Source organism: Tauraco erythrolophus, chromosome Z, assembly GCF_009769465.1.
Source record: "Tauraco erythrolophus isolate bTauEry1 chromosome Z, bTauEry1.pri, whole genome shotgun sequence".
Classification (NCBI taxonomy): domain Eukaryota; kingdom Metazoa; phylum Chordata; class Aves; order Musophagiformes; family Musophagidae; genus Tauraco; species Tauraco erythrolophus.
Window position 1 is genome coordinate 73,100,927 of NC_141496.1, and position 22,823 is coordinate 73,123,749.

The 22,823-nt window shown below is 42.3% G+C and overlaps 1 protein-coding gene across 3 annotated transcripts; it reads left to right on the forward strand.

Annotated features, from left to right (window-relative positions):
* The first annotated feature begins 6,130 nt into the window (after positions 1–6,130).
* NFIL3 (nuclear factor, interleukin 3 regulated) lies at positions 6,131–21,293 on the forward strand. Of its 3 annotated transcripts, none has more exons than XM_086629739.1 (2): positions 6,131–6,180; positions 17,307–21,293. In XM_086629739.1, the coding sequence occupies exon 2, from the start codon at positions 17,499–17,501 to the stop codon at positions 18,873–18,875; it is 1,377 nt and encodes a 458-aa protein (XP_086485865.1). In that variant the 5' UTR covers positions 6,131–6,180; positions 17,307–17,498; the 3' UTR covers positions 18,876–21,293. The 3 variants fall into 3 exon arrangements, with proteins under 3 accessions (XP_086485865.1, XP_086485867.1, XP_086485866.1); XM_086629741.1 differs by lacking the exon at positions 6,131–6,180 and adding an exon at positions 6,880–7,014; XM_086629740.1 differs by lacking the exon at positions 6,131–6,180 and adding an exon at positions 8,035–8,259.
* The last annotated feature ends 1,530 nt before the right edge of the window (positions 21,294–22,823 follow it).

Sequence of the window (22,823 nt, forward strand, 5' to 3'; positions counted from 1 at the left end):
TCATTGCTGTGTGACAAACTTTTTATAGCTCTTGATGTCTTTAAGTAAGTTTACTACTCAATTTTCACTTCAATAGAACACATTTCCAGCTATTTTGCAAAGCATAGTGGCTTCAACAAATGACTCACTGATAATTACTGTCATGGGAGAGCCAACTGCTCAGTATTTTAATACGCATTTTACTATTCTCAGTTGTTCTGGTGGCTGTAAAAATCCATCATGTGATGTTTGTTACCAGCATCATTCCTCAAAGCACAACGTCATAGAAAAATGTCTGTCGTCAGTGACTGCTTTCGGTGGTCAGGCATACCAGACTTCCAAACATTTTGGTGAAAATCAAGTGAAGTATATTTCTTATAGATTTAGTGCTATCACTTAAGTAAGGATTACTCACAAATGTAAATCATCAAAGCCAGTGGGATGACTAATGTGAACAAAGATTAAATGGCAAGACCAAGTCTCAAATGTATATAAGAAACTACTGCAAAAAACCATCCCACTGGTTTCTTTACACATCTCTCACCTTGGAGTGTGACAAATGAAGCAGAAGAGTAGATGACTGGAAAAGCAGCAGTGAATAGTGTTAGGTCATGTCTAAAAAACTCTGCCTAAGGGTTTTGACTTTCCCTTGTCTTGGCTCTGCTGGAGACCGGGTGGCGAAGTTTTTGACTTGTATCATCGTTTTTGAATTGTATCATCGTTTTTGACTTGTATCATCGTTTTTGAGTAATCTCATTTAGATGACTAACTGAATCAGGCTCGTGTTAACTCTGTCATTTGGATAACTTTAATGCAAGACAATTTTTTTTTTTTCATTTTGCAGATAAGATTGCTCATATCCATGTGGACGGAAAGCTGTCTCAAAGGGAAAATGCGAAAACGTGTGGGGTTGGTTGGTTTGTTTGCTTGTGTGGTGTATTTGGTTTTGCTTCTGTGTTAGAAAGCTTTATTTCTTGAGGCTTTAGACTAGAACCGGTCAGGAATTGCTTCAGCAACCGTAGACCAGGAAAGCCTCTGGACATGAGGGACTTTCTGGCCCTCTCTGGTAGAAAAGGTCTTACTTCTCAAGAAATCATCACATCAGAAAGCCTGCAACTTATTGCCCTGCCTCATTTAATTGGAATGATTCAAATGTCAGCAGCGAGGCAGCTCTGAGTAACGACACATTTCAAACCTCCCTGGTCCTTGGCAACCTCTGAGCAAGGTGCCACGAAGTGGGAACTTACTGTGCTGCCTGGTGAGCTCATTTCACCACAGGAACAGCTGTTCCCAGTGGCATTGCAATGTCTCTTGTCTCCCTTCTGTGCTGTTGGCCATGAGAAATTGCTGATCTCCCTACCTGTGTGTCATCTACCTCTTCCTTTCAAAGATGTGTGGGTGTAAGGTGTGCCTTGCCTCCGCAGTCTCTGCAGGGTGCCTGCTGCTTTCCTTCCCCAGTACTTTTATGTGGTGCACTCCAGATTTCCTACTCGTCATGTCTGCTGCTCAGTCATATGTAGAGGGAAGCTAGGACTCATCCTGTTTTTTGGTTTTGGTTTGTTTGGTTTTTTTTTTTTTTTGGAAGGGATATTCATAGCATTTCCCACTTTCTATATACATGCTATACACTTCATAAAATGGCATATTTTCACGTTCTTGAGGGCTTTCCTGTGACTTTTTTCAGCTTAATCTTGAAAATGAATGGCGATACATGTTCCCACTTTCCACAGTATTGGCAGCACTACCTCAGGGTTTCAGTAATGGCAGGGTTATATGCATTAGCAGTGTATGTGTTCATTAATTAAAAGAACCTTTTGAAAATACTTCTCCTCTTTGTGTTTAAAATATTCAGGTGAAATCAGATACTTCCTTCAGTCCTGAAGATACTGCTGTTCTCCAGATTGTCTCTGAATCTAAGTAGGGTAACGTGCTAGTGGCTCTGCAGGCAGAACTGCTATCTGTGTCCTAAGAAACCGGACATTTTTGTTTGCTTTGAGACTCATTTGAAATATTTGAACATCATAACCTTCTTACTTTTGTGTTTCGCATTGCAGCTCTGCTTGAGAATATGAAAGCCATTCATAGTTGTCGAGCTTGCTTTTGCACTTTCATGTCATGTGAAGGTTATGAATGACCCATCAATCTCACGTTGGCTGTTGCAGTGCAAAATTACTATGTAAATTTTCTTTATTTAGTCCGTGCACTTATTGTGCAATTTTTGGTGTTTCTTCACATTTAACAGCTCCAGTAAACATTGCCTCACTCATGTCTGCCTAAGTTACAATGTGAACATCTATTTCTCTTGGGTTTGCTTTTAGCAAGAGTACATTACAGCACAAATATTTTTCCAGTACAGTTTTCACAAATGTTCCCAGACGCATGGAAATATTTAGATTAATACTTTGAACTGTAGTCAAATAACTTGCCTTTCTTTTTTTTTAATGTATTTCAGTCCTGGCTTTGATCTGTATAAAATCACGATATCATCTATTTTATGGAACTTTCACTACTACTCATCTTGAGCAGGAAGCCCTGGAGGACTTGGTTAGTATTAAATATTTTTGAGCATTGATCACATTAAATATATAAAAAGATTGGTGAATATAGTTTTCTGTGATTGCATGGCTATGTAGTAAACCTCTTACAGATATAAAGAATGTAATGCAAGGAAATCAAGGATTATAGCACAAGTTGTCATATCTTCAGTTAATTCCAGCGTACATAAACATATATATATAAATCATTAAAATATCTTTAATAGATCATAATCTTAAAAAGTATTTTGTTCTTATTTGGTTCCAAACTATATGTTGTTTCAATTATTATGCTGTACTGTATGTGGACTGCAATAAAGGTGAGGATTTAAAGCCTTTCCTCTTTGGAGGCACTGGAACTTTTACTGTCAACTTCAACTAATTTTGAACTTCAGGCTGGGTCACACTTGAAGCTTATAATAAATACAGAAAGCCCAAGGAATGCAAAAGAGTCAATCAATGGTAGAGATGACAGACATTACTTTCTGTTATATTTCTGCTAATTACTTCTCAAATGTCCCTTTTCTAGACCCTCCATGTAGGACTATGAGTCAGTATAGGCTCAGCAATACTCATCAAGCCAAAATAAGAGGCAGCGTTAAGAGGGTTTAAGTCATGTAGTAATAAATACCCGTGCATCTAAAGGAGTTGGAGTTAATATTGTGCCGTCCAAAAGTCAGTATAAATCCTACCATGCTAGAGTCAGCTGAGAATTTAGCTGAAGATCTTCATGACCTACTTCATCCCTCCAGCAGGAAAATCAGCAGAGGTGGATAATCATAGAAAGATTCTCTTTTTAGAGTTTTCCCGAAAGCCTTAGACTCCCTTTGTGCAGAATGCTAGCTATGGCTTTCATCTGTGCTATTTTTTTCTACACCTCACGAGAGGAGGAAAAATGATGAATATGTTCCTTCAGCCACATCAGCATGCAGCCCTCTATCTCACCTTATCCTTGGATTTACCAAGCACTCACCGTGAGGTTTATAGAGTAAGAACAGATTTTGCTGTGGAAGGTTTTGACTCTCCTGAAATCCACAGAGTAGAAGTAACATGAAATATAGAAATACATTTGTTACGAATCTGGGAGAAAGACCAGGTCTGGTTTTATGGCTGATTATAATTAGTGACAAACATGTAAGCAAATAGGCAACCAAACTCCATCTGGAATATTATTTCCAGGACTGTCCACCCACGTAGGAAGGATATTATTGCCTTGGAGACTTCTTTCTATATTTCAAGAATTTAAGTTATGAAAGCAGATTTGAGTTACTTCATTTATTTTTTCTAGATACAAGATTTAAAGTTGTTAAACATGTATGCCCAGGATTCAACGCAAATGGCATGTACCTTTTCATTCCAATTCTTTAATTAATGAATTAATTAATAATAATTCAGTAATTTAATTTATTTATTATTTCCATTTAAATAATTGCCATTTTCCATTTAAATAATTTAAATAATAGTTGGGGGATTTACTTTAGTTCTTGGCAGTCCTGGGGAGTCTCAGCGCATTATATTACTACAGTACGCATAGTATGTGACGTAATGTGCGCTGCATCGGTTCTCCAGTGTGCCTAAGACCTTAAGCAAACCACCAATATTTATGACCAAGCAGGGCTTCAAGCTCATGGCTAGCGCTCACGCCTGATATTTCCAGTAGTGCGCTGACTGTCTTTGCATGTATGTGTATCCACTGGCAGGCAGAAGCACGGCAAAAAAACTGGAGGCAACGGTCCATCTCTTGGTCTCGGGCTGCTTTTGAGTCCCCTTTGCAGTCATGGTGGGCTCCATAGTCTGTTACCATTAACAAGGCTCCGTATCCTAGATATTAGGGAGGGGAGAGGAGAAAATAAACGCAAGTGAAGATTCTTAGGCTTGCATAATAATCTGGGGAGATATATACAAATGAATTCAAGGCACTTAGATTTATTGTGGAGGGATGGTATGGGTAAGTGTGATAAAAGATCGAGGGCTGAGATAAACTGAGAAGTATTCAGTGAACTCTTCCGGTGTCTGAATTTGCTTTCTATTAGGTTTGCATTGCTCCAGAGGGCTATCCCTGCTGACATATAAATATGGAATGACAGAGCAATAGAACAGGGCCATGTTAGTGAGGACTATGCTATTTTGTTAAGAGCGTTTAACAGAATGAAATGAGAAATCTTTTATGTTCTGGAACTAGGATTTAATACAGAAGATTTTCTGTTGTCTCCATAAATTTTACTCGTGAAGGAAAAAAGAGAGGGGGTGACAAACCTTCTGCGAGGAAAACAATGAGGAAGATACATATCGCACACTTCATCAAACGTGTGTACACTCAAGCACGTCCTGAGAGGAGAATTGGATTTCTTGCCGGCCATGTGTCATTTTCTAAAATGGAGGTTAAACAAGGGTCAAACCAGCACCAGGCTCTCGTGTTGAATCTCCGCTCTTTGTAAGGCCCCGCGGAGAGAAGCAGGGCTCGAAGGTGCGGGAGGGGCGGGGGGTTGCGGGGGAGGGCGCGGGATCGCCCCGAGGGGCGAGGGGCCGCGCGGGCGAGTTTCTCCAAAACGCGTCCCCGCTTTCGAGCAGCCTCGGGGACGAGGGCAGAGAAGCAGCCAGCCCAAGAAATACTGCCACGATCCCTCACCCCTGACGATCAGCGAAGGCGAGCGGCGGCGGCGCCGCGCAGGGCGAGCCTCGCAGCCCGCGGTACCGAGCGCCAAGCCCCCTCGCGGCGCGCCGCCGCCGCCGTCAGCGGGCTCCTTCCCCCTCGTGTGTTTCTCCGCCCTTTTACGATTATCGCTACTATTTTACGGGAGCCGACGCCGCAGCGCGATCCCCCGGCGGATCGCCCGCGCGCGTGGCTGGGTGGCAGGTACGTGCCTCGGGAGCACGGCTCCCGCGCCTTGGGCAGCCGCGCTGAGACGGCATCGCTCCCACCGGGACCGAGGGCTCGGTTTCCGCACGCCACACAGTCTCATGACGCCACGCACCAGGGCAGCAGCACGACGGCGAGAGCCCCGCCGCGCTCCGTTTCCCCCGGCGGCGCTCCGTATCCCCGCCCCTCGCAGTCGCCGCCGTTGCCGGGGACGGGGCGCGGTGCCGCGGAGCTGCGCCCCCACGGAGGCTGCGCGGGGCAAGCGCCCCCCCACCCCTCCCCCCCCCACCCCGTGCCCGCTGCCGCGGGGCGCCGCGGCGGTTACGTAAGTGCCGGCGCCCCCCGCGCCGCGCCGCTCCCCCCCCGCCCTCCGCCCCCCTCCTCCCCCCTCCTCCCCCCGCGCCGTCCCCCGCCCCGCCGGCGGTTATGCAATCGCCAGCACACAGACCTACTGTACCACACACCGCCCCGCGCTCCGCCCCGCCCCGCCCCCGGCCGCTCCCATTGGCCGTGCCCCTGCAGCGCCCGGCGCCGATTGGGGCGGTGTCGCCGCCAGTCACGGCGCGGCGCGGCTGGCATGCGGGCTATGAGCCCCGCGCCGCGCAGCCCTGACCTACTAACACACATCCCTCCGCGCCGCCGCCGCACGCTCCCGCCCGGCCGCTCCGCCGCTGCCTGCACAGCGCGGCACGGCACGGCGTGGCACCGCCGCCCGCCTCGCCTCGCCTCGCCTCGCCTCGCCTCGCCTCGGCTCAGCTCGGCCCGGCGTGGGGCAGGGGATGCTCGGCGCCCCGCGGTGCGCTGCAGGTAGGAAGGCGCGCGTTCCCGCGGTGCGCCGGTGCGAAGTTAGGGTGTCCGCCCGGGCTGCGGCGCCCGCCGCGCCTCGCCTCGCCTCAGCTAGGGGCGGCCGTTACATAACGCGAGCCCAGCCGGCTCCGGCAGCCGCCGGGCGGGGAGGGGGCCGCCGGGCGGCCCGGCTCTGCGCGGTGGCGGGCGGCTTGGCGGAGGGGTGGCGGCGCGGGGGGCAGCCGGGCAGATGCGCGCCGAAGGCTTTCCTTCGCGGGAGGTGCTCGTTCCCGTCGCGCCGCCCTTCTCCCCGCTTCTCCCCACAGCGGGCCCGGGGCAGCGCCGCCGGAGCCGCTCTCTCGCGTTGCATAACGTGCCGGCGGGAGCGGGCTGCCGCCGCGGCGGCCGCCGTGCGGGGCGGAGGGCTGAGTCCAGAGCGCCAACCGCGCCTCGGCCCCAAAACCGCCGGGAGCTGCGGGCTGCCGGAGCCTGCCGGCGAGACCCCTCCCTTCCCTTTCGGTCGGCGCTGGGGGATGTTGCCCGCGGGCATGCGGGATTAGCGGCGGCGGCCCGGCCCCGCGCCGTGCGGGGCTGCGCTCGCCTCAGCCCTCTTCGTCACTTTTGTCGCTGTTTTTCAGGCGCTGCGGGACCGATCGCATAATAGTTCCTGGAAACGTTGCATTATGTAACCACAGAATTTGCTGGCAGCCGGGCTGGGAAGAGGGAGCTAATTATGAGATTTTATAATCTCGCTACAAAGAAACTAGGACAATCTCGCCTTGAAAAAAGCCCCCAAAACCCGTAACTGTAACAGATTTTGTTAAAGCGCGTTTAATAAGGGAACTAGACAACTGGGTAAGTGGGGAGGCAAGGCGCGCTCGCCGGCTGCGTGTCGGGTGCCTTAAAACGGGATTTGTGGTGGTCTATATTTAGCCCCATCGCATTTTAGCAATTGTGGCTTCATGTGCTATTTCTGGTCTTTTCTCCAGAGCTGTGCGTGTAGACGTTCGAGGCCATTTGCTCGGATTTTTAACTCCACGCCTTCAGAGACGTTTTGATAAGGCTGTATTTTTAGGAAGGCGTTTCGCACAGACGCTGAGCCGTCTCTCCCGTACGGGCTTTCACTTGCCGTTTCTTTTAAAAAAAAAAAAAAAAAAAAAAAAAGGAACATGTAATTTAAGGGAGGAAGGCGTTTAGGAGATGTCAGCGGCGCCGGAGGAGCGATGCGGGGCCGTCCCGCCCGTGCCCTGACGGCCACGGCGGGCGGGTGGCCGGCCAGGTGCCGCCGGCCCTCGGGGGCCAGCGGAGCCGTCCCCTGGGGGGAACGGGGGGGGGGGGGGGGGGAGGGGGGGAGGCCACCGCAAGTAGGTCAGTGTGACAGACCCGGCGGCGGGGAGCGGAGCCGGTGCGCGGAGCCCGAACCCGCGCCCGCCATCGCGCCCCTCAGGCTTTGCGCCGAGCGCGGGGGGTCGCCGTCTCCCCAACGGCCGTTGGGAGCCGTTGGTGGCCGTTGGGGCGCGGCGGCAGCGGCGGGCGAGCCGAGGGCTGGGGGGCGCTGGCGCTCCCCCTCAGCCCTTTGTTCTGGGCTGGGGCGGCGGCGGAGTCGGGGGGGGGGGGGGGGGGGGGCGTCAGGCTGATAGCGCGGGGCCGTGCTGAGGGGGGAGCGGGCCGGGCGCCATGCTCCGCCGGTCACGTAGGGCAGCCTTTGTGGCGGGCGCGGTGCGGGGCCGAGCTGCGGGGAGGCGGCGGACGCCGCCTCCCCGCAGCTCGGTCCCGCACCGCGCCCCGCGCAGCGTCCCCCCCCGTCCTTCTCCCCCCTTGTCCCATCGTCGCCTGCAGGCAGGGAGCGCCAGACAAAGACACCCCCCACCCCCACCCCGCCACTCGAGTATTTTCGGCTTTCTCCTTACGTAACGAACAACAACAACAACAACAAAAAATGGCCATTGCCCAGTTGTGTTATTTTGCCAAGTCACTTTGGCGTTGCAGCGGCAAAAGACGTGGCTGGACGTCCCGTACGCTCTCGGGTCAGCTTGTCCTCTGTCCTCGACGGCAGCATAGCTTGGAAGTTGCTGGTGATAACTTGGCTTTCAAGATAAGGTGATTTTGTGTGTGTGTGTGTGTGTGTCTGACTATCACCGTGCTTGCGATCAAAACCTCCAAAGTCCAAACTGAGTACCCCAGCCACTGTCCTTATGTTCGGTATACCTACTATATGTAGTAGCAGCAAAGTATTTTAAAAATGTGATATTCTCGATAACATGCATTTCTGCATGTTTCTGCTACTTGATTGTTGGGGTCAAGTACAGCTTTGATCGTGAAGCTGTCTTGGGAGTTAGTGTTTTGTTAAAAACAACCCTTTTGGGCTTGCTTTTTTTTTTTTCTTCTTTCTTGTCCTTGTAACTTGAATGATTGCACTCAATTTTCCTTGTGTTTGCTCCTGTGTATGTAACCTACTTTGAGTCATCTTTGCCCTCCTCAGTAATTAATTCAATCCAGAGCCTCGTTTAAAATACTGCTATGTGCATTATTTTTATGGTCCTTATTCAATCAAAATGTTGACTTTGATGGGAAACTTGAATGAATAAGGATTCGGGTTTTGGCCCAAAGACCTGATTTAAACCAACCAAGTTCAAGCAGTACTGAATAAAGATCCTTAATATCTTTGGCACTAGCAGTTATTGTTATAAAAGTTCTCACGTTACAGATTTAAGTGCTAGCAGTCTTTAGATGATTTGCCTCTATTTTCCAGTTTTATTTACTTTATGCTTTTAACTTACCTTGTTCTCCAAAGGACTTTTAACTAGCTTTTAAAATATCCAGCTTCCTGGATTTGACTTCAAAGCCTCACGTTTCTGCTGTGTATGTGTTTTATTTTTTTTTTTAAAGGAACTGATCCGAAAGGTGTCAAAAAGCTTAGAGTCTTCCCATGAGCAATGTGAACTTACATGACCTCCTTACAGCTTATCTCACCCTAAGAAGGAACAGTATTTGCCATGCTTTGGCTGAAATTTGTAGAACATACAGACATTCTTTCTGTTGCAATAAAGTCTGAATAGAGTGAGAAAGATATCAGTACAACACTGCTTTTTTCAATCCTTTATCTTGAAATAAAACTCATAAATAAAATAAACCTTTAGCTCATTTTAAATTGACTTATTTTAACAAATAGTTATGCAAACTATCCTTATGCAATAGTTTTTTTCCAGACAGCAATCTCACTGCTGTTATAACATCACTATGATGCAATAACATGAACAATAAAATCCTCTGTTTGAGTCTTATTACACACTGTTAAGCAATGTGTCTGACTCATCAGCTTAATTGACTCTTCTAGGTGACCTTGCCATGATCATTACAGCCAGTTATGAGATATAAATGTGCTTAGGATATGTAATAGAAAAAAAATGCAAAGAGATGGCCAACTCCTGCAGTCCATTCTGAAAGAAAATGACAGTTGATTTCTGTTTTACTGTATTTTACAGAGTTGGAAAATATTTTTTTTTAAAAATACTTTTATTTTTCTTAAAATGAAAAGAAGGTATATGTAACTGTCAAATACTGATGCTAGGCATGACTGTCAAAAACAAGATTGTGTAAGCAAGGGCATACTGGACTCAAAATGTGATAGAAGCAATGTTCTTAAAAACTTCTATTAATTCATTTCAGACCTACATTTTATTATTAAGATCTCCTTAGGTATCCTGTTTTTTTTTTTTCTAATTCATGTGTTGAATTGATCCTTGTCCAAATTAGCACACTATGAGACTGAACGAGATGTTGCACAAATTCATCTTCTATCAGAAAGAATGCCTTATTTAAGATGAGGGGTGTTTCCCTTTCTTGAGTTGCTCCATCTTGGTGTAATTTTCAGTCTGTCCTGAAGTATTTGAGTAATTAACCAGTTTTCGCCCCAGAGGTGGCCGCACAGCAGTGCACAGTATAGATGCCAGTGCTGCGAGGCCTCCTCTCACAAGCGGAATGCAACTCGCTAAAGAAAATGGTGCTCAGCTTGGGTAGTGGTCTTCCTTCCTGGACCACCTCACAGAATCAGAGCTCCAAAGATTGCTACTTCTCTGTTCTGTTTGCAGCGAGTGGTAGACACTAATGCTTTACAGGCAGTTGGTTTTTTAAAATATTTGTACTTCAGTTGTTTTTATATAACAAGAGCCATGTTTAGAGCATCAGCAGGGATTAATTGACATAATTCTGCTGCCTTTAAATAGCACTATATAAATTTAGGTCAGTTGAAGGTCTGGTCCATGCTTGGCATTTTAAGAACACAGTTCAGTAATAGAGAGGCATTTGTTGTCAGAATAATTACCTTTTTTTTTTTTTCCATGGTTTTTAACTAGGGGAAAGCTGAGATCGTATTTCTAGAATATTGTTACTATGAAGTTATAGCCTTTTGCAGTCTAGTTTTTCCTGCTATCAAGTAGCTATTGAAATGAGGAGAAGCATACTGTCATAGTACTGTAACTTCAGTAACCTTTGTTTCTATTGGGGTTTTACAAAAAAAATTGGAAAGCGATGTGATATTTAAAATGGCATGATCTATATACATGTACTATGTCTATTATATATGTAATTAAATATTTATGTGAGTTGTATAAACATTTCCTTTGCTTCTCAGTTTTAAAGTTTTTCCTGGTGCTTTGAGTAACGTTCTTACGTTTTGTTTCCCCTCCCTTAAATCAGAGCAGTAAACAGCTCCTTTTGGAAAAAATGAACAGATCTTATAGAATCATACGATCTTCCCAAGGAAATAGAAGAAAATGTAGGTCAAATTTGCACCTATTAACCTTGACTGACCTTTTTGAGCAACAGCTACCTTTAACATATGTTTCGTGCTCTCCAAATAATAATTTCATTTGCATAATTTGTGTAATTTACCTTTGGGAAGCAGGCTGTGCTTTAATGAGTTAATTTGTAGTTATTAAGATAAACAGTAACTTAAGTAATTTTTCGAACAATGAAAGCCTTTCGTTAAAATTACATATGACATCAGCTTTCTGGGTACAGCTTAGAGGTGGGTAATATGAAGGTGCACTAGTGTTCCAAGTTCCATGACAATCTGACTCATTTTTTTATCACAACACTTTTTAATCAAATAAAAAAATGATTGTTGATGTTCCCAATGGACTATATTGTGTAGACATCTCCCATTTTTTTCTTTCACTGAGATGATCAACATTTTAGCAAAAATGGGTCATCTCGTACAAAGCTATCATCACCAGTGTTCCACTGACCTAATTACACGTTGATCCTGAAACTGTGAGCACTTAAGATGCCCGTGAAGTTGTAAGAAAAGGAAACTGCATACGGGATCAATAGTCCTGCATTACCCCATGCTGTTGTAATGGATTCATGGTCTCTATGAGTGAAACTATATAATGGCAGTAATTGGTGGTAACGTTTGCATTGTAAATGCTTTTCCACTTTGTGACCATGGATAACCTGTCCATCAGAGCATAAAATACAGTCACTTTGTTGTTTTTTTTCCAGAAAGCTTGAACTTCATTTGCTTTACATAGCCTAGACTCTCTTGCCTGCAAAACTGTCCTAGAGATAATATCACTCTTCCAATGGAGCCAGCATTAAAGGCCTACTCCAACAGGAACGTAATTTTACTAATGGTGCTAGATAAAAGGCAAGAAAAAGTATGTTGAAGGATGTCAGTGGAGGTTGGAATGGTACCACATCCTCTGTTGAAGAGGATTTCTGAATTATGATGGGTCTGAGAGGCACAGAATTTCGTGGCATAATTTTCGTCTGTGAAAAGCAGTAGAGGTAGAGTGGCTCCGAAGTATTTCAGCAGTGTTTAGGCAGGCTATGTATTCATAGAATCATAGAAAGGCTTGGGTTGGAAGGGACCTTAAAGATCATCTAGTTCCAACCCCATGCCATGGGCAGGGACACCCTCCACTACACCAGGTTGCCCAAAGCCTTATCCAACCTGGCCTTGAACACTTCCAGGGATGGGGCATTTACAGCTTCTCCGGGCAACCTGTCCCAGTGCCTCACCACTCTCGGAGTGAAGAATTTCTTCCTTAGATCTAATTGAAATCTCCCCTCTTTCAGTTTAAATCCATTGCCCCTTGTCCTATCACTACATGCCCTTGTAAAAAGTCCCTTTCCAGCTTTCCTGTAGGCCCCCTTTAAGTACTGGAAAGCTGCTATAAGATCACCCCGGAGCCACCTTCTCCTCCAGGCTGAACAGCCCCAACTCTCTCAGCCTGTCTTCATAGGAGAGGTGTTCCAGCCCTTGAATCATCTTCATGGCCCTCCTCTGGACTGGCGCCAACAGCACTGTGTCCTTATGTTCATCACCTAAGCTTAAACTCAACCTCCTGTCCTGCATATGCCATGCATGATGATATTTTGATCATCATGAGGATGATATTTTTTTCTGTAACTCATAAAAGCCTTAAGACATATAGCAACTGTTTCTAAAACACTCTGAAGGCAAAGTGCAAACTATATTCTTCAGCTTTTCAAAGTTTGGAACGCAAAGTGGTCATTTTGGTATCTATGAGCAGGTTCTACACCAGCTCTTCTGGTATGTAGACAGATTTTCAAAATAGATAAGCTGTGACAGAATGGTAGCCATAATATAATTCATGATACCTATGCAAAATATGGACAGCAGCAACTAAAAATATGCACAGTCACATATCATTACAAGCTTTTATTGGTTTTCTGCAATTGCCAATGTAGTGGTGATAGTAGTGACAGAGGCATGTTTTTTTTTAAACAAGAAGTTGTACTTAGCTGTTATTTTATTCCATTTTTGAAGGACTGAGAGAAATTTTTTGGATGCATGGTGATACAAAAGTGAATTGTGTTAGAGCATCCCACTGCTAGAAATGAGATTTTATTGAGTGTCATAGAATCACTATCAAAATGTTAGCACAACAGAATTGAACGATTAGTTATCCCTCATTCTAGGATATGTTTGAAAAATTATACTTGGACATAGCATGCATTATTTTCCTAAATAGAAATAATAATACATGGTTACTTTGTGGGGAAACATATGGACATGGGGAGGCCCACATGTGTTCTCTAAAGCAGAAATGACTTACGTAATTAAATTACACAGAAGAGAGAGGAAAGACTGTGGCCCCGTCCTTCAACATTCTTAAACATTTCAATTATTGCAGTGTGAATACACAAATCCTCAGGATCAGATCCTTAATGTACTATTTTGACACAGTCAGATCACTTCAGTATTTTTGGAAGCCCATGGATAAATTAACTTTTTATGATTTCTGCATAAATAATTTCTCGCTTCAATAGCATGAGTTGTATACAGCAGTCTCATTAATACTTGGATCTGGGATTGTATCCTGCTTCTGTTGAAGCCAATGGCAAAATTGCTGTGGGAGCAGGACTGGGTCTGTAATTAAGTTAATAGGGTCGAGTGTTATTACATTGTTGAATTGGCACTCAATGCCATTAACGTCAACCGACCAAAAAAAAAAAATCTTTAGCAGTGACTAATGTAAGGCGGTATTAAATGTTGGTTTTATAACGCTTTATGAGGGAGTGATAAAGCAATTGAAAAATTAATCATAAGGGAAAATATTGGAATTTGAAATATAGTCAGAGGAATCATTACAGTTCATTAATCTATGTGTAAATACTGATGTTTTCCAGTGGAATTGTAAAATGCAAGTGAAGTGAAATGGCTGGTTTCATTGAAGGCAGTTTGCCATTATCATCAGATGGAATTTAATTTGTTTACAGACTCAGCATTGGGTTGATCCACATGGAGAAATATTAATAAACAAGGGCTTTGACTCCTGTTGGTAAAGCAGCAGTTCCAGTTACCATGATAAAAGTACTCAAGGAAGATGTGGAAAGAGCCATAGATTTATTATTGTTTTCTTGGTTCACTGAAGTAATGGCATTACAATTAACTGCATAAATAGCAAACCAGTAAGACTATGTCAGTGTGTTACACATCTGTCTCAACAGCTTTACTGATGGACTCTGGCAGAGAGCAAAGTTGAACACTGAGTGCAAAAACACAGTCGTTTTGATACACAATATTTGCTGTAGACTTGCATGCTACTTACATTCTGTCTATTTGTGCCAGGAACAATGTGTACAGGAGGGAGGCCGGCCAAAACAGGAGTTATCAGTGCTACAGTGAGCAGATTGTACACTGGAATGGCCCGAACTGCAGAAGTCCCATGGAACAAGGGACATGAACTCTGCAGGTTGTTGGGTTGTTTAGCGCAGCTCAGCACCAATGTTGGGCTGTAGGAGATTGTGTTTGGGCACGCAGTTGAGTGTTTACTGATACATAGACAGTCCTACTGATGAACTGTGTCATTAGTCTACATTCATTTAGGAAAAAAACCACAAATGAACAACTTTTTGCCTATTGTTTTGGTGTTGGTTTTTTTTTTTTCATAGATCACAATGTTGTACAAACACCAAAGTGGTGTTTGAGTTGGAGCACATACAGATAGACACAAAGTCATAGTTCTTATTGTGAAACAGTCTTGTTCAAGACTAAATATGTTGCTTCTATATCATGTGGAAATGGAAGATTGGAATATAAGAGGGGAAAAAAGTTGTGTTAAATCTCTGTAGGATATGCACAAATCATATAAATATAAGTGTTTCCTTGCTGGTTTTACTGTTTCAAATAAGTGTAGGTGTTCTAGGATATATGACAGATAAAGACACTGAAAAAAATGATGTATGCATGTTAGTATCTCTTTTCTAAGAGAATAAATATTTTTATTTGGGTTTGAGTGTAGCTCTCTATTACTGTTAAATTCAGTAAGACCTCTGCATTAGTAAGGCCCTGAAATTTCACAAAAGTTGTTTTGAACCCTTTTGACTGCAGTGAGAGTTGACTGAGACGCATGCCAAGAGACAAGTGATCATTTCACAGGTATTCAGTATGTCACACTGCTTCCTGCTGTGTGCGTTTCCTCAGAAGAACAGAAGTTGTTAGTAATACAAGTGAATACAGTGATTGTAGTGTATCAAGACAATTACAGATCAATAGCTGTGCATTCCCAGTGCTACAGGATAATGAAATAAACCCCCAATAAATAAATAAATAACCCCCCCAAAGTCATATTACAGAGACTGAATATCCTACAAATGCCACAAAAATGGAGATGGCTCTGTCTTGTCTTTTTTATTTTTAAATTCTCTGTGTTCAACAATGATTTTTTTTTTTTAAGTGTTGGGTTGCACTAGATTTAAAACAGTACACATACTAATTAAACCATTGATCACATGTAGCAGTGAAACGGACAGAATGGCTATAGAGTTTCTTCAGCAAATCGGATTATACTGAATGTTTGGACAAACCGACATTGCTTTGTTTTGGGGCTTGTTTTGTTTTTAAACCTGATCCAACTTCTGGTTAATCTGACAGAAAACTCCCTTTGACTCCAGTTTGAATTTTGGATTAAGATCTAGCTACGTAATTGCTTGTATATTAGAGATACATTTTTCCTTTACAAACACGGCAATTTGTGGTGCTGCTTTTGCACTAAAATGTTATATGCTGTCTTTGGTGTGGCTGGCTTCTAACTCTATTTTTCACTGAGGCTGAATTATCGAAGACAAATAGTTGCATGTCAGTAATTAACCACGGATTTTAGGAAATTCTGCTTAGCTGTTCTATTAAATGTGTTAATTTTTCATGACAGAAGAGTTGGCATGGTTTGATGGAACAGAACCCAGCTTGAAACCTGAGTCTTTATGACCCTGCTTAATTGTTATTACATCACTCACTGCTCTTTGCCTTCTGGAAAAGACAAGAGAAACTGGCAGAATACAATTCATTAATTCTTTTATAACTTTCCCAACTGATAATGTTAAAATTAGTTTCATTAGTCATTGTAAAAACATTCCCAATAAATAGTGACATTAATCTGAAGTGGCTGGGAGGTATTGGGTTTGGTGTGGGTTTTTTGTTGTTGTTTTGTTTTGTTTTGTTTTTTGTTATTCAGGGGAGAACCATTGCTGACTTGATAGTCAGTTCTATAAAAGCACTTGGCATACTACATTTATTTTACCAGGAACATGACTGACTGGAAAATGAGACATTGAGAAGCTGTATCTTGGGTCAAGAGCAAATGATTTTATGAGAAGAAAGTATTTTTGCATTAAGAGGGACTAAATAAAACAAAGGCCAATTTAAATGCTAGGCTCAATTTTAATGATTAAAATATCAAAAGCTAAAGGTTAAGCTAGTTTTCCTTTGTAAATGGTAAGACTTTCAGATCTAAGCTTCCCCTTTATTGCAGACTTCTAAAGGTGCACATGCCTCAATGGTGTTAAACTTCATGTTGATGTAATAAGACTATTTTTCAAAGGCAAATCATTCATTAAATATTATTCCTTTAATGTATTTTTCAATACTGATTTTAAAATTTTCTTTGTAAGAGATTTTTGTAAGAGAATTCAATGTTTTTTTAATAGTTAGATATTTGCCCAAATTATGTATATGCATTTACTAGTTTGAATTGATGATTGATCAAAAGGGCATTTTAAAATTCCGAATGTGTGTATAAACATTTGTCTTATAGATATATATATAGCTGTATATATATATACTTTTATAGGATGCCAAAACAATAATTAAATCTTTAATAGCTTTAATGGATAGTGGTGTTATTTTAAGACAATAGAAAGCACTCCAGCTTCTCTAAATCAGCTTATGTTATTTTTAATCCATGAAGGACCCAAATATATAGCATTTCTAAGTCACACACCACAGCTGTTTTCAGAAGCAATGCTTTAATGTGGAAGAACAAGATACTTTCCAGTGCTGCTCATCAGCATGCTTGGTGTCCTGCAGTGTTAAGTGTTGGAGGTTTAGGTTGGTCAGTGACATCATGGAAAGTGCTGTGACAACAGTGCTGTAGGATCAAAACTCAAATATATTTTTATTGATTTTTCCTTGGATCATATTGTATTTGTTTTGGAAGCTTATCTGCTACCTAGGTATCATAAAGCTTAGAATATCAGTTGTTTCAGTGTTGAGCTGTCTTCATATTACAGCAGGTTTAATGAAACAGGTGCTAGTCTAAACTTTTTATCCAAAGCTACTTTTGTATGTCCTGAACCAGCAATTCCTAAATAGTAATCAAATTATTTGTTTATTCCAGGTTTTAAAGAAGATTCATATTGCCTCTGCCAAGAAAATTTGTTCTAGACATTTCTGTCTGAGAATATGAAAGAAAAGGAAGAATGTGCGTGGATTTAAAATTACTGTGTTTATCAAGTTGCTGTGGAGTGAGAAGTCCTGGGGAAATAGCTTGCTCTGTTGCTCATTGTAGATCTACTACAAATTGCTTCTGATGCAGCTGAGGAAAATGCAGACCCTTAAAAAGGAACAGGGACCTGTTGACACAAGTAGCAATGTGGACAAAATCATGGTACTGAAGTCTACTTTAGCAGAAGCATCTGAAGAATTGTCTACAAACGAAGACATACTACTTACTGAAGCAAGTAGTGGAAAAAGCAAATCTTCAGCTTGCCGGAGAAAGCGAGAATTCATTCCAGATGAAAAGAAAGATGCTATGTATTGGGAGAAAAGGCGGAAAAATAATGAAGCTGCCAAAAGATCTCGTGAAAAACGACGACTGAATGACCTTGTCTTGGAGAACAAACTAATTGCCCTGGGAGAGGAGAATGCCACTTTGAAGGCAGAGCTGCTTTCGTTGAAGCTAAAGTTCGGTTTAATTAGTTCTGCAGCCTATGCCCAAGAGATACAGAAACTCAGTAGCTCAACAACTGTGTATTTCCAAGACTATCAGAGTTCCAAATCGAATATTAACTCATTTGTAGATGAACATGAACCATCTATAGTTGGTAGCAGCTGTATTTCCGTCATTAAACATTCTCCTCAAAGCTCAATGTCCGATGTCTCTGAAATACCATCCATAGAGCACACTCAACCAAGTCGTATACAAAGCAACTGCAGAAGTCCCGAAAATAAATTCCAGATTATAAAACAGGAGCCCGTGGAGTTAGAGAGAGAGCCAAGAGATGACAGAGGTTCATATAAAGCATCCATATATCCAAACTACATGGGAGCTACCTTTAACGTGTACTCACATTCTCCTCCTCTCTTGCAAGTTAATAGGTCGTCCAGTAATTCCCCTAGAACGTCAGAAACTGATGATGGTGTGGTTGGAAAGTCATCTGATGGAGAAGACGAACAGCAGGTTCCGAAGGGCCCAATCCATTCCCCAGTTGAGCATAAAAATGTTCACGCAACAGTTAAAGTTCCAGAAGTGAATTCTTCAGCTTTGCCTCACAAGCTTCGAATTAAAGCCAAAGCCATGCAAGTGAAAGTGGAAGCAATGGATAATGACTATGATGCAACACAGAAATTGTCATCACCCATTGATATGTCCTCAAAAAGACATTTTGAGCTTGAAAAACACGGTGCACAGAACTTGGTGCATTCTTCTCACACTCCTTTCTCGGTTCAGGTGACTAACATCCAAGATTGGTCACTTAAACCAGAACTCTGGCATCAGAAGGAACTCAATGTAAAAATTCAGAGTGGTTGCAAAACTGGAGTTGTTGAAATAAAAGACAATATCTACAATGTCTCTGAGTCAGAGAACCTGTATTTGAAGCAGGGCATAGCAAACTTATCTGCAGAGGTGGCTTCACTTAAAAGACTTATAACTACACAACAAATCTCTGCATCAGACTCTGGTTAAGTTACTACTGAACAAAGGCTTATTGTTTTAAAGGATGTCATATGCAGTAGATCAATATGTTTTGTATTATGCGAATTTTCACTGGACTTGTGATGTCATTTCACTGTAATGTTCACATAATGTCTGATTGGTGTCTTTTTGTGCACAAATTATTATGAAGACTAGGTTGTGTTATGATCACTATGCCTTGTGTATAGTCAAGTAGCCTGTACAAAGGCTGTATATAGTGAACTTTTTTTTCTTCTACTATAAAGCGTGCAAGTTACCAGTTACAATAAAATATTGGTGACAAACACAGAACATCTATTCCAGTTCAGTTGATTTTATGAACTTGTAAATAAGTTGTTAATTAAAAACTGGCTTTTTCTGACACTGTGCTCAACTTCACTTACGTGTTTCGTTTTTACAGCCTAACAACCAAATTACAATTTACATTGCAAACACACGTAATCCTTCTGACCACCTTTTTCCTTAACATGTTTTTTAGAAGAGAATAGAAATAAAGTGAATATTTATAAATGAAACAGTACCAATTTATAGCCTTAGCCTTCGTTAACTTATTTATTAGTAGAAGTTAACCAAAACCCATGCAAATTCTAACCCAGTAGCTCTAATATCAACAACCTTTTTTCTCCTTCTATCTCAAATGAGACAGTAATGAGTTTCCCGAATGGTTTATTGTGACAAATCAGTTTTTCGATGTTATATCTTGGTGTTTTAGGTGAAATTAGTTAAGTTGGATTTGTGCACCTGCAAAGTTTTTCAGAGCCTTGCAGTGCCAAAGCTGGACACCACCATCTTTGTCAAGGGGTGGCTCATGTGTGCAAGGGGTGCAGGCATGGAAAGAAGCATGCACGAAGGCTGCAGGAAGGAGTCTGTCCCTCTTGCACACCATGCTGCTCTCCATGGCAGGCCGTGGGCCACCTGTAGGTGAAGGATAAGATCTGTAAACTCGGAACTGAACTAGGCAAATATCTACGCAAGGGGCAGGCCACAGTAGTAGCAGAGTTAGAGGAGATAATCTCGTTTAGTTCCCAGTGCGGGACATAACGCAATTGTTGAGTATGAAGTGAGTCTTACCACCATTTGGCCTTGGTTTCAACAGCTTAGTTAACTGAACTGGAATACCCTGGCTCACTACAGGGCGTTTTGCAAGAACTTCTTAAATGTTAAACAGAGGCTGTGTGAAGAACTGCACAATCCAGATATTACTAGCCCCTTACAATTTATGCAAACGATCAGTTCTTCACTTGATGACTGGACAGGGCTGTGTTGTTACTCTTTGTCTTTGAGAAGAGCCATTGAACCATGGACACTAGAAATGCATCACATATCCTTGGTTTGGCTTACCAAAGTCTTTCATTTTAAAATCAAAAATAATTTATAAGTAGAGCATAGACTCAGCAGAGGTTGTTTTTATGAAACTTCCCCCTTCTTTTAACATACTAATGAATCAGACTAACAAATAAGCTTTTTCCGAAAAGGCTTTTTATTAATTGCCATACTGTATAATGAATGGAACCTTTCCATAGACTTAAAATACTAATTAAGAAAACAATATGTAGGTATTGTTTTTTCAATTCATACTTGACTTGAGTGAGAGGAAGTTTGTCAATTTTTTGGGGATATGAAGAGGAGTCTGAGTCACTCCTGATAGCTCTGAAGCTTGGTCCAGCAGTCAAGGCAATGGCGAAACTCCCTGATGTCAGCAAGGCCAGGATTTGATTCTGCACCTTTTCAGGAGCTGATGATTCACCGTCATGTTCTGGGAGGACCTTGGCACAGAAATCACTGGTACTTTCTGAGCTTTTTTGAGCCTTCTAACTGCTGTGCTGTATTTGTGGCATTCAGAGTTAATAAACTGTTATTCTTTTTTCATGCCTTAATAATACAATAGACCCCATAGCTGGGCTCTGTATGTATTTGGTAATTAATATAGATGACATTTCAATGTTACTGAAAATAAGCTCAGGATTATTGCATGAAATGTAAAAATTTGCATTGAATGATGGGGATATGAGACACGAGGCAGTGATTGCTGCTGTCTCTTTGCTTGCTAAGTATCTTCTGTAAGCAACAATAAAATTCTTTAAATATTTTGCATATTATTTATCACATGTAATGTGTTAAAGGAGAGGACTTAAAACTCTCAGTGTTGCCATCTGTGTAAGCCTAGATCTATTGTTTTTTGTTTTGGTTTGGTTTTTTTTCCATTTCTTGTTACAGTTGTTTGTCATAATGGAAGAATGTTGTCCTCTTTCTAGCTCATTATATATTTTGTGTATCTGTTTTGTGCAATTAATACTTAACAATAATGATGTAGTTAATTTGTTGAAGGATGTCATTGCAAGAAAGTTATAGCATGGAGCTTAGGAGCACAATCAGATGTTATTTATACTCCCTTTATACCTTAGTGTTATGCTTCATTTGAAGAAAGAAATAAATAATTTGTCTTTTGTTCAAAACCAGATCTAATTACAACATGATTTTCTGTTACGTTCATCGTCCTAGTCCAACACAGAGCTGTTAGCTGCAGCTGAGGACAAATATTCCTGTGCTGAAGTTACTATTTCTGCAGCTACTGTTTGGAGTGTCTTCCACAGGCGTAAAATTACAAAATGCAGGAGAGCGGGTGGTACAGACAAAGCCCCATTCTTGGCTACAGTTGCAAAATGGCCAGGTGAAACTCTAAGCTGCTCAGCTGCAGTGAATGTGGTGTAGGTGGCCTCCTCACCCAGAGACCCTCACCCTCTTCACCCATCTTAAGCCTGCCTTCCTCAGGACACGGTACTGGGGAAGATGGAGAGTCACACTGACTAGGGGGAGGGAGAGAACCCAGTGTGACTCCGCTCCCCTGCCCCAGCTTTCAGCTGGTACGTAGTTACATACATGTATGACTGGAGGACCTCAGGAACTGAGATAGCTGTGCCCTTCCAGCTGGCCTTCCCTGTACTGCAGGAACAGAATCAGACTGTGAAAAGAATATCGTTGGCTGGTCTACTAGTCTCTCCACTGGCGATCGGAAGGTTGGTTTGAGCATAAAGTGGGCTTTAACTAAGTGGATATAAACTGGTATCACACCCTGTGAGTTACGAAAACTCTTGTCAGCTCAGTGGTTAACTGACAACACAAAACAAGCTGAAAGGAATATGCGAAGGAATATGGATGAGTAGAAAATAACTGAAAAATGACTAGTGTGTGCCTTCAAATGAGAATGTTAAGGAAGACCGCATACAGAATCTGTGAACTCCAGAGACTTATCAAGATAAATTGTCATTTTTCATGGGAACAGAGGAATTACCATGCCAGATTAGTTTGGCTAGTCCCAAACCTTGCCTATAATATAACTGTTAGTGAAAGGTGTCATGGAAAGTTTTAAGAAAAGTTGATGGCAAATAACTGCTGATTGGCAAGGTAAGCTTTTTCCAAGTGACATCAACTTGTAGCTAATCAACACGGTGAAGTGCAAGTATCAAGTCCTCTGTTATGTTCAACTTAATTAAGTATAAACACAGTAATATACCCTCTTGTTCTATCAACAACTATATTTCGGTAGGTAAAAAAATCAACTGTGCATATGCCCATACATACACTGAGCCCATACATTACGATTTTCCGAATCCCCTCAGCTTTCTGTCTCCAGTAAAACTTACCTATTGTGTGGGATATATTTGTATTTTGCTAATATTCTGTACAGCCAAATATCCCTTTTTTCACTAATAGAAGACCGGTAACTGGTGATTCCTGGTTAATCTTTTCTTATTATTTCAGATGTTTTCATTATGGCCCTTATGTCCATGTGAGCAGTTTATGAAACTAAAAACATTTATTTTCTGTAGAACTCTAACAGAAATGTAAAATTGCACCATAAACATGTATATGAAATTTTATTAAAATACCAACTTCTAATTGCTAGTACATAAATACGCTGTTGAAAATAGGCAGTGT